Source organism: Crassostrea angulata, unplaced genomic scaffold (genome assembly GCF_025612915.1).
Source record: "Crassostrea angulata isolate pt1a10 unplaced genomic scaffold, ASM2561291v2 HiC_scaffold_229, whole genome shotgun sequence".
Classification (NCBI taxonomy): domain Eukaryota; kingdom Metazoa; phylum Mollusca; class Bivalvia; order Ostreida; family Ostreidae; genus Magallana; species Magallana angulata.
This window is the reverse complement of record NW_026441782.1, coordinates 104,168-117,271: the sequence shown is the minus strand read 5'-3', so window position 1 is coordinate 117,271 and position 13,104 is coordinate 104,168. Positions and strand designations below refer to the sequence as shown.

Genomic DNA, 13,104 nt, shown 5'->3' with positions numbered 1-13,104 from the left:
TTCCCGGGCTTCGATTTTAGGAAGAAAGCAAATTAAACCGTGTCAGTGGGCAATGTGTCTTGGTTATCCATATAACTAAAGAACTTCTCAAACTCTTTGATTTTCTGGTCAGTAAATTCCCCTTTTCATACTTGTTTCTGTTCACTTTTTATGTCAATTTTCTAGATATGCTGTAGAAATAAGACGTGTCACACCATATCAGTGAATGAAATGAACCAAGTGATCATTCAAAGCTCTGTCAAAGGGGAACATTTTCTCTTCAACAACATTGACAGGAATGTTTATCGGCTTTAAAGAGGTTCATACATCCATCAGCAAACTTTATTGTGAGGATATGTTGCAAATTAACAATGGCATGAAGTAGCATAAAAAAGCCTCAACTTTTCCTCTGAATATGGACACGCATTGCTATACTTTCCTCAGCACATTTGGCCAAACACGTTAACAATTTTGCAAGAGGTTCTTTTATCTTTAACGAAGACATAGACAGCTTGATTCCTTATACAATATATAAATTGTCCCTAGTAATGTTAAAAAGAGTAAAATTCTTTGGGTTGCCCAAAACATATTGTGCATACTTATTACTAATATGTAAAGCTGGACGATATGTTGATCTGGACTCATTTTGAATCACGAGCTTTTCCAGTGTATATGATGATATATTAGTTAGATTTATTTGCTGGAAACTCTTTACCCCTTAATGCCACCTTTTGACGCATAGGCCATATCCTTAACACTCTACCCTGGGCTACCCTTAGACTGTTTTCAGATGAACTGAAAACAGCTGGTGTGTGTTTTTGAATAGACTTATTACAGGTCTTAGCAAATCAAACACATAGAAAATTATATATCAATGGATTTGTAATAAATTAAAATTTTAATATTCATTGAAAAAAAAAAATTTGAGTCACTAATAAAGCAATACAGGTGCTAACAGGTATATGAAAATAAAACTGAGTGTTCTACATTAAAGTTTTATTAAGAATAATTTCACAACAGATACTTGATAAACATATTTAAAAATGTATGTATTACAAATAATTATTTAATAATTTTTATAGAAAGATTCCATTATCATCATGGAATTCGTTTTTTGATAGTAAATAATTAAATGTACCTTTGGCTGACTTTTCAATTCATGTCTATCGTTTTCAGACTTATATTTACGTTTTTTTTTTCCAATAAACATGATAAATGGTGTAAGAGGATTTGATAAATCTAGCATGTTAACTAAATAAGTGTGTTGACTTTTTGAAAAAATACAAATTTACCGGTATATTCGTGTATTTAGGGGTTGCAGGTAATGCACACCTTGTGTTCCGTTTTCTGTAACTACACAGATTTTTCCACAAAATTTTGCATGAATTTAACATCTGGCTTTCATCTTTTAATCTCGCTACCAATAAATCTAGAAAATTCTGCCTCTAAACTTGATTATAAACAAAAAGTGAAAACATGTGCGATGTCCGCATCGTAGTCCGCCATCTTTGTTTATTGTAGTAATGCATCACGCCACCGTACACAGGTAAATCACGTGATATCTTTATTTAGAATGAGTGAACAACCATCCGTATACATGGCCAGGTGTATACCGGTCAATGTTTATAATAAACAACAGGTGTTGAAGGGTCTAATTAAGAGCTGTATATAGGGTGCGTCAAAAGTCGTCATTAAGGATATGGCCAGGGTCGTCAAAACGCGTCATTAAAGGTTAAAGGATAGAAACCTATAAGGGGAAAAGAGTTAAAGGAAGAGACAGACATATGCTAGAATAGTTCTTCATGTCGTATACTGTTCCTAAGTACCTGATAGTATCTCCGTTATCATATAAGCTTTTGACATCGATGTCTTTAAAGCCTAAAAACACCAGTTCTATAGTGCAGAAATATTTCTCCTCTCTCAAACTTTGCTTTGTAAGCATTTATTGTATTTCACGAACTTGCAGGTCGAATCGGTACATAAAGTAAAATTTAAAAAAAAACCCCATGAAAGGTTTGGGAACAAGACGGATATTGAAAAGCATGAACACAGAATGTTTAAATAAGATTCCGGTATATGCCTTAATAAAGACAAAACGGAAAAAATTAACAATTTTTAGTAAAATATGGAACTGTTCTTTTTCTTTGTTAAAGTGTTCCAATCTAATTTTTCATGTGCGTATTTGTATAATGTAATACTTACAAGTTTCATCCCTGTAAACAGCTTTAAAAGAGAATTATGAATTCTGGCTGCCTGCCATTTTGAAACACCATTTTGACCCAAATAACACCATTTTTGTAAAAGTAATCATATATCGTCAAACTAATTATGAATAAAAACTTTTTGTTGGATTGGACTATACTTTTTTTAATGCTTTGTTTCATGTTAAAAAACTTAAATGGAAAGTGATGAAATCTGGCTGTAGGCCATTTTAAATCGCCATTTTGACCTATATTACGGAACTTCCGTCATAGCTAGCATATTTCTTTAGACTCAGCATGTCTTAGTTATATTGTTAAACTTTGCTGGACCAAATTTAAATTGTTGGTCTCATGCTTTTTTCCATTTTAAAAAACTTTGAAGAAAAAAAAATGAAATCTGGCTTTCTGCCATTTTGACATAAAAAGCATCGCTTTAGTGGAAACCAGCATGATTCCTCAGACTTAGCACGTCTTATTTATGATTTGAAAATTTATTTTAAAAATTATAATTGTTTGTTTCTCGCTTTTTCACCATTTAAGAAACTAAAGGGAAAAAATATAAAATCTGGATGTCCACCGTTTTGAATCGCCATTTTTTTAAAAAGATAATTTACAACATTTTCTTGAAAATGGCACATTATTCTGACTATCCACACCTAAGTAAATAAAAGACTTAGCTGGACTGAATATTCATTGTTTGTCTCACAGCTTTATGTCCATTTCAGAAATATAAGACAAATTAACAAAATTTTGTTATCCGCCATTTTATATCGCCACTTTGACCTAATTAACCACATTTGTGGAAAGCCAGCATAATTTGTAAGACTCAGCACACATTGGATATGATGAAATATTATTTTGGATCAATTTATTAGTGTCATTATTTTTTTCCCATTGAAGAGAAAAATTTGAAAATTGGCTGTCTGCCATTTTGAATCGCCATTTTGACCTACTTAACGCCATTTTCATGAAGGCCAGGATATTTTTTCAGACTCAGCATACTTTAATTATGATAAAAAAAACCTGCTGGAACAAATAATAATTATTTGCCGTTAAAACGTATTTCTAGAGCTCTTTTTGGAAATTAGGACTAGACTATTAATTTATATATCTTTTGGCTATAAACTAGTTTTTGATATTAGACTGAACTTAAATTTCATCATCTTAAAACTTTTTTAATTTTGTACAGAATTACTTATCATATGAACAAATGGGAGCGTATAAGTAAACTCAGTATGTTTTTGTTTCCACCAAATGGACTATGGCAGTATGATTTAATTGCGTGGACCCTGAGGTCCACGCAGAAAATATATAAGCGAGGTTAAACCGGATGCTATGGGGAAAATTCAGCCTGCGCATGAGCTAGCCTGGTTCCTGTGCATAAAGGGTAGCTCAGGGAACCAGTTTATCTGAATCGGGATCGGGATTCCATGCCATATGCACACATAAGTTCAAAGGCGCTGTAATTGTAAAGTTGTCGGTAAAAAGTAGTCAGTACAGAAACAATGTATTCCTTTTAAAGAAAAAATCGGCATGTGATATGAACTGTCAGTATTATGAAATAAGTTAATGTTATGCCGAAACTGCAACATGCATTAAATAGCATGTAAATTTGCAATGTTTTGTTGTTTTTCGTATACACATGTAACTTAACTTACTTTTATAGTAGGCGAGGCTAGAGTACTTCCCGATTTAATTTTTTTAAGCATTTAAGTGTGATTGAATAATTATGTCATTGTATAAAAGTTTAAATCTCAAGAAAAATGCATCAAAATATGAAATCAATTTAAACAAAGCTGTCACTGCATAGTTAACAAAGTAGTGCGAATCGTAATGTGTGCGCAAATAGTAGAATTCGCCGAATGCCTGATACCATACATGCAGACTTCATTTATAGATAGATCATAATTATTTAAGAAGTATGAACCCTTTAAATTCTGAGATGTAAAGCCAGGGCTATACATATACATAATCCAACGTACAAATTTAGTGGTTAAAAGCAGGGTGCTAGAGTCGGTGGAATCTCTGATAATCTTACGGCTTTCAAGTTTTCGTTGGAAACACATGCAAATGGTCCACGTATTATAGTCCTTTTTTTAAAGGACAGCAACTTGTTTTTTAGTATTATTTAATGACTGGCAAGTAAAACCATGTTAACTACATTTCTGCACCATAACACTCTGAAATGTTTTCTTTATGATGTTTCCGTTTACAAAGTAATTCTAAACAGCTTTAACAATGCATATTATAGCATTAAATGATTTATTTTTGACTTCGTCGTGTCAATAACTGCCGTCAGGTGAGCAGACAAATTGAATAACGCGCGTTAGCGCGTTATGATAATTTGTCTGTTCACCTGACGGCAGTTATTGACACGACGACGTCAAAAATAAATCATTTAATACTTATATTTACATTCCCTTACTGAAGAAATCAATTGTTTACTTAAATAAATCGATATTAAGTGCAGATCACGGAGGGAGTGAATAAGTAACAGCAAGAACAGCTGTTTTGTAAAACCGGTTTAAACTGGTTTTCACATAGACTGTTGAGATGAGATCAACGAGCATGGAAATATAATCCATGATAAATAACTCTTGAAATGTTGCTTTTTACAATAAAGTCAACTTTTTTGTCGAATAATTATAAAACATGGTGTTTCGACAACATTCATTAAATACATTTTTTAACCGATAACATAGAAATCACTGTTTGAGAACTACTTATGTAAATTACTCGTAAATTCATACGCAGTGAATAGGTGTTGCATTTAGAGGCATTTAACCATCACGGAATTTAATGGAAAAACACAGTAGAATGTAAATATAGTTTAATGTACGTTTTCATATCTATTAATCTGACCCTAAACTTGTGTTTATTATACTCGTACATGTATGATGTCGGACTCGTTATCCACCTTGTTTGTTTATTTGACTAAGCACCCTCCCAATTTCTTCTTTGTACTCGTGTTAATTATACAACTTCTTAAACTGCTTAAATATTGATGTGTGGATTCAACTTGAACATGTACATGACCAGATGAGTTTGGCCTTGACGTCAGTTTACCAAGTAACTATAAACAAATAATAAACAGCTTAAAACCGATGTTTATATAATTTTGATTACTATTGGGCCGCCATGTTTGTTTATACAGGGTGCGACAAATGTCATCATTAGAGATATAGTGGGAGTCTTGAAAAACCTCATGTATGGGAGTTAATGTTTATATTAAGTGTTAACATAAAAAGGTAATTGGTTATCAAATCAAAACTTTTCTAATTGTTTCTCAGCTTGGGACACCATTTTAATTTGCTAATAGGCACTTTAAACAGTGTACACAGCAGCTTGGGATTAACAAAATGACGGTCGCTTTTCACATAAGGCAGGGGGTCGCTTAATGCTGGGTTTTTATATAGGAAATTTTGTCGGGCGATCTAAGTATGGTTGCATAAGACAGAGAGTCGATTAATACAGAGAGTCGCTAAGGCAGTCTAGACTGTATATAGAGAAATTATTTTGGAATCTTCTTCTCAGAACACGATTGATCAGAAAACTTGTGTGAAGTATCCTCAGTTAGGGTAGACTAAAGTTTGTTCAAATCATGATCCCCGAGGATAGGATCAGGACACAAGGGGGAGGAGTTAAATTTTTACATAGGAATATATAGAGAAAATGTTTTTCTAAAAAAAAAAAGAAACATTTTTCTTAGAAAAGGTGCAACTTTAGTGAAAGCAACCTTAGATAGTGTAGATTCAAATTCGTCAAAATCATATTTTTCAGGAGTAGGGTGGGCCCACATCGGGGGGGGGGGGGGGGGTCCAATTTTACAAAGAAAACATTTTAAGGTGGCTCACTACACCGTGAAATATTTTTCAAATTAGCAGAAATTTACTTGATTGTGATATATATCCTAATGGATAAGAAGTATTTAAGTTAAATAAGCAAAAAAATTTAATTCAGTTAACGTGAGCAAAAGCTCCAGGTGGATTAGAACTCATGATCTGCGATTCAGAAGCCCAATACTTTAACCACTGAGTTACGATGATATACAACCCAATTGAACGAGATAAACAGTTTAACAAAACATTTAAATCGCCATCTTTTTTGTGATGTAGTGTCTTAAAAAGTGTAAGTGTAGGTGTAGTGAGGTATCTTAAGTTCACAAAAACCCAAATGTTATAATATATATGTGGTTTTACTTATATGCATGCATTTTGACCTATTGTTGATTCTTTAAAATTGTTTAGACTTTGGTCCTTCGGCATTTCTTTGGCTTCACAAGTTTGATGAAGATTTATATCCCATTTGATTTAGATCTTCTTGAGATCTTTAATGCTTAATATATGAAATGACAATACAATCATCCTGCGACAAAAAAAGGGCTCAATGATAAACAAAATATCCAGGGGAATGAAATAATTTTTTTTATACAGGATCTGTTACCACACTGTCCAGATATTTTGTATATGACCCCATAAAGCTGATTTTAAGATGTCTATTGTTGCTTAGGTGAGCAATGTGGCCTATGGGCCTCTTTTTTATGTATATCTTCGCATAATATGACTTCTGGCTTTCATCAATCAATCTCAGTACTAATAAATCCAAAAATCTCAGTACTAATTTCTAATGTTTCTATTACATGTAACAAATATTGAAAACTTGTCCGGTGTTTGCATCATAAGCAACCGTCTTTGTTTATTGAACTAGTGTTACTCCTTCATGCATAGGAAATTGCGTTATATTTTTAGCTCACCGAGACGAAGTCAGGGGGAGCTTATGCTATACCCTCGGCGTCGGCGTCGGCGTCCGGACCTGGTTAAAGTTTTTGTTGCATGTCCTGTATCTAAGCTATTACTTGTCCTATCTTCACCAAACTTGCATGGATGATGCATCTGGACCTACTTATGGACTTGAAAGACTAGGATGCTGAATCTGAGTCCTAAATTTCAATTGCTGGAGGAGGTTAAGGTTGTTGGACCAGGTTAAAGTTTTTGTTGCAGGTGCCCTTTGATAGCAATATCTAAGTCACTGCAGGTCCGTACTTCACCAAACTTGCATGGATGGTGTGTCTTATGATACTGATGCACCAGACAGGCTTGAGTGCTGAATCTGAGCTATAGGTTTCGGATGCTGGAGGAGGTTAAGGTTTTTGGAGCAGGTTAAAGTTTTTGTTGCAGGTGCCCTTTGATAGCAATATCTAAGTTACTGCTGGTCCGTACTTCACCAAACTTGCATGGATGGTGTGTCTTATGATACTGATGCACCAGGCAGGCTTGGGTGCTGAATCTGAGCTGTAGGTTACAGATGCTGAAGGAGGTTAAGGTTTTTAGAGCTGGTTAAAGTTTTTGTTGCAGGTGCCCTCTGATGATGATATCTTAGTTACTACTGGTCCTAACTTCACCAGACTGCTATGGATGGTGCGTCTTATGATACTGATGCACCAGACAGGCTTGAATGCTGAATCTGAGCCATAGGTTTCGGATGCTGGAGGAGGTTAAGGTTTTTAGAGCTGGTTAAAGTTTTTGAAACAGGTGCCCTCTGATGATTATATCTTAGTTATTGCTTGTCCTAACTTCACCAGACTTCAATGGATGGTGCGTCTTATGATACTGATGCACCTGACAGGCTTGAATGCTGAGTCTGAGCCATAGGTTTCAGATGCTGGATATGGTTAAGTTTTTTGGAACAGGTCACATGTTTAATAGATGATAGTACTATTTCAACTTGCATAGTTGACTAAACTGTAATATGAATGAATCACAGAGGAAACTTCAGATGCAGAGCTTGATCTCCATTATCAAGGATGCTAAAAAATATATCTTAGTTATTACAGGTCCTAACTTCACCAAACTTGAATGGATGGTGTGTCTTATGATACAGATGCACCTGACAGGCATGGATGTTGAATCTAAGCCATAGGTTGCGGATGCTGGAGCAGGTTAAGTTTTAATTTCTAGTGCCCTCTGATGATGATATCTTAGTTATTACTGGTCTGAACTTCACCAAACTTGCATGGAGATGCGTCTTATGTATACTGATGCACCTGACAGGCTTGAATGCTGAATCTGAGTTAAAGGTTTCGGATGCTGGATGAGGTTTAGATTTTTTTGAACAGGTCACATGTTTTATAGATGATAGCTTGCATAGTTGATTTAACTATATTATAAATGAAACGCAGAGGTTGCTTCAGATGCAGAGCCTGATCTCCATTATCAAGGATGCTAAAGAAATCTCCTACCTCACTTAAACCTGCTTGATAGAAAGATGAGGTTGTTGTTAAATGATATAACATGATTCCTATGATAAAGTATTGTATGATATGAAACACTTTTGTTGAATATGATACAATATAATATCATATGTTATATTGTAAAAACTTATATAATGCGATATGATATTGTATCAATTTTTTTGATATTTTATGATATGATATTGTATCATGATACTGTTTTGTATAGTATTGTATATTATGATACAATATTAAATTGTATCATACGATATTGTATAATATGATATTGGATTCTGTAATTTACAATTATATCACACGAAACTGTATTATATCATATTGTAATATTATATATTATCGTATCATACGATATTGTATAATTTGATATTGGTTTATATGATATATTATTGTATCATATGATACAATATGTATGTATGATATTGTATTATATAATATTGTATTATATAATATTTTACTTTATCACATAATATTGTATCATTTGATATGATACAATGTTATATCAAATTATATTGTATCATATAATACAATATCATATTATATATCAAATATTATACATATTATATAAATATCATACAATACAATATATCATACTGTATTATACAATATAATATCATATGTTTCAATGTTATGATGTATTATGTAATATGATATTGTATCATATAATACAATATTGTATTATATATAATAATGTTGTATTATGTGATCAAATACAATAAGGTTTAACACAATACAATGTCATTTCATATTTACAATATCATCTTTGTTTATTGCAGTATTTTATTGTATTATATGATATATATTGTTAGTATGATAGGATGCAATATTTAATTTTATATTATTATATTGATTAATATATGAACATATGATTATCATACAATTTTTTAACAGATGATATATGATTTTGTGTCAAAACAGAATCCATGAATATCCAAGATCATAAAGTATGATTTTCATACAATATGATAAAGGTGGTCTCAAAGGGCTGATGCCTCGTCTCGGTGAGCTTTGTAATCTGTGATTACCTATGTTTATTTAGAAAGAATGAACAATTATAACATACCGTACATGGCCAGTTGTATACAAGTCAATGTTTATTACAAACAACAGGTGTTACAGTATTTCCACTTTCAATTTAAGTGCAATTTTTCATAGAATACGGATTCCCTTACACAAATTAAAACCAAATTGAAATCCGTAAAAACTGAACCCAAAAAATCGTTCTGCAGTTTTCAATTTTTAGCACATCGAGACAAGTCTGGGAGAATGTATACCCCAACGTCGGTGCCCTGATTTGGTTAATAAGGTTTTTGTTGCAGGTCCTGTATCTAAGTTATTATTTGTCCTAACTTCACCAAGCTTGCATTGATGATGCATCTTGACCTACTTATGTACCTTAAAGAAATGGATGCTGAATCTGGGCCATGAATTTCAGATGCTTGAGGAGGTTAAAAAAAGGTTTTTTTAGCAGGTTAAAGTTTTTGGAGCAGGTGCCCTTTGGTAAATATATTTTAGTTACTACTGATCCTAACTTCACCAAACTTACATGGATGGTGTGTCTTATGATACTGATGCACCTGACTTATGATTAGATATTGAATCACTGAAAAAATTCATTTTGAAAAATATCTAGTATGAAATATATATAACAATAGTTCAATGCTTATTTACTACTCTTCCTAACTTGACCTTGTATCATTGATAGTGTGGGGCACAATGGGTACTGGAAAGCTTCATATTTATATGTACATCAGTGTGTTATTGAAAGTAATTGAAAAGTAATTGGAATTAAATGCCTTTTTTGAAAGTAATTAATTTAATTACCATTACATATAATTGAAATTTTGGCCAATTACACATTACTTTCAATTACCTCAAAATTTGTAATTAATTACACTCAATTATCATTACAAATTACCATTACCTCATCCCTGTACTATATTGTATCATATATAATGATATTGTATGATATGATTAAATACAATAATGTAAAACACAATACTATGTGATATCATTTGTTACAATATCATACCTCATCATTATTTATTTATATAGGATGATAGGATGCAATATTGTTTTTTTATATTATTGTATTGATAAACATTGTATCTTATAATACGTTTGAAATGAACATATGATTATCATACAATTTTTTACCAGATGATATACAAAATTGTGTCAACAGAATTCATGAATATCCAAGATCATAAAGTAGGATTTTCATTTAATATGATAAAGGTGGTCTCATAAAGGTGATGTCTCATAAGGGTGATGCCTCGTCTCGGTGAGCTTTGTAGTATGTGATTACCTATGTTTATATTATGTGAAAATAAATGAATATCGAATATATAGAGACAAACTGACAGAAGGTAATACTATATAATATCATAGGATGCAATATTTATATTTTATTATAACAGTAACTAGATCATAAGGGTTGAATCACGTCGAGTTGCCAGACGCGGATCATCAGATCAAACGAAACGTTGAGGAGGTTCTAAAAATGGGCATAACCACCTTTACTAAAACTTGCTTTTGTGACCAATAATTAATATGCTGCATTATATGATACTAATGTTATATAAAATTAAGAAAATAAGGTATTTGTAAATACAAGATGACTTCATCGTTTGGTTTATGGATTATAATTTGTTGTAGATACCAATATGGAAGATTTTGATTTATCACCTGGCGGAAGAACTATAGTTGAAGTGAAGCAGACAGCTATAAGAGCAGAGAACCAATCTGTAGCAGAAACAATTGTCTTTGCAATGATTCAAAAAGCTCGTCATCCAAATTTTCAGAATCATTTAATACCTAATATTGTTATTGATTCTGGCCACTTTAGAATTTTGATGTACGATGCACAAAATGATGTTTTTCTGTGTAGTGTTCTTGTTCCAATCTTTTATGGAAGTCATCTGCATACGACATCTGTAATCATTCTTTGGATGGTACTTCATTATAGGATATTTTGTTCAGGAATACAGGATGACCAAAATAAGCTTAGGCAAGTTAAATGTCAATTCAAAGAAAAGGTTGCAGAAAAATGGGAAATCTATTCAAGGTCATTGAAGTTCTGTGTGAGTAGATTTCCACCAGTAAAAAAAGATTCAGATTTCTTTCCATCAAATGAGATGTTAAATTTTGGCTATAAGTTTTAAGCATTAAGGATTTTAAAAAAAAAATTAAAGCATCATGGCCATGCAATTTTTAGTAAAGGACAATATATTATAAATTAAAAACAAAATGCCAAGATTCAATATGAGGATTAATTGGCATCGTTAATTTCACTAGTCTTGAAAATATACACTACAGCTGGTATAGCGTTGCATTGAGTGACGACACTTTCAAATGTGTATAACAATTGTGATTTGCAACAAAGATTTTGATTTGGTAATTTTAATAGACCTGCCAATTTATCAAGTTATGCTGACAACATGATGCCGAAACGTGGAAATATTTTACAAAAATGTGGTTTTACATTTACTTCAAATTTAATAATTTTTAGCTCACCTGAGCTGAAAGCTCAAGTGAGCTTTTCTGATTACATTTTGTCTTTCATCCGTCTTTCTGTCCGTCTGTCTGACTGTCTGTCCGTAAACTTTTTTACATTTTCAACATCTTCTCAAGAACTACTGGGCCAAGTTCAACCAAACTTGGCACAAATCACCCTTAGGCAAAGAGGATTCAAAGTTGTGAAAATTAAGGGCCAGGCCCTTTTTCAAAGGTAGATAATTAGATATTATTGAAAAATTTTGAGAAATTTTCAAAAATCTTCTTCTCAAGAACCATTTGGCCAGGAAAGCTGAAACTTGTGTGGAAGCATCCTCAGGTAGTGTAAATTCAAAGTTGTGAAAATTGTGACCCCCGGTGGTAGTGTGGGGCCACAAATGGGGATCAAAGTTTTACATAGGAATATTTAGAGTAAATCTTTAAAAATCTTCTCATAAACTAATCAGCCAGGAAAGCTGAAACTTGTTTGGAAGCATTTTCAGGTAGTGAAGATTCAGGGTTGTGAAAATCGTGACCCCGGGGGTAGGATGGGGCCACTATGGAGGGGGGGGGGTTGAAGTTTTACATGTACATAGGAATATATAGAGTGAATCTTTAAAAATCTTTTTCTCAGAAACTAATCAGCCAGATGATTATTTATAATTGTTAAGACTTTTGCCCCAGGACAATTCTTTTGCCTCACAAAAGGTTCAGTTTGATGTAGGTTTATATCCAATACATAAACAATTGTTAAAGGATCATTTTTAGAACTACATTACTCAACATATGATATGACTATAAAATCAATGTGTTAGAAAAGGGACTTCTGTTTATAAACATAAAAATATCCAGGGGGAAAATGGATTTTACTCCTACAGGATATACATGTATTGTACATTGTCCAAATAGTTTGTAACATGACTCCATTAACGAACTCCGATCCTCAGCAAAGTTTGATAACTTTAAATTATCCGGATTTCTTTTATTTGTACCATAAATCTGACTTTTATACAGACAATTTTAGTTTAGTATTCTACTGCTAGTATAACCATCAGTTACACAACTGCATGCTTGGCGTAGTGGATCCACTGAGCACTCTCACTAATATACATCTTGGTAAAGAGTTTGAGCCAATCGATGCACAAATCTTTTTATTCAACTCAACTTGTTTCTTTATTCCATTAT

At 32.7% G+C, this 13,104-nt stretch overlaps 1 protein-coding gene across 1 annotated transcript in view; it reads left to right on the top strand.

Annotated features, from left to right (window-relative positions):
- LOC128169833 (uncharacterized) overlaps positions 1-12,448 on the top strand; it is a 28,366-nt gene extending 15,918 nt beyond the window's left edge. Inside the window, exon 4 of the mRNA XM_052835890.1 lies at positions 11,083-12,448. Within this exon, the coding sequence (XP_052691850.1) occupies positions 11,083-11,588 (506 nt within the window). The 3' untranslated portion in view covers positions 11,589-12,448. The remainder of the gene's footprint in view (positions 1-11,082) is intronic.
- The last annotated feature ends 656 nt before the right edge of the window (positions 12,449-13,104 follow it).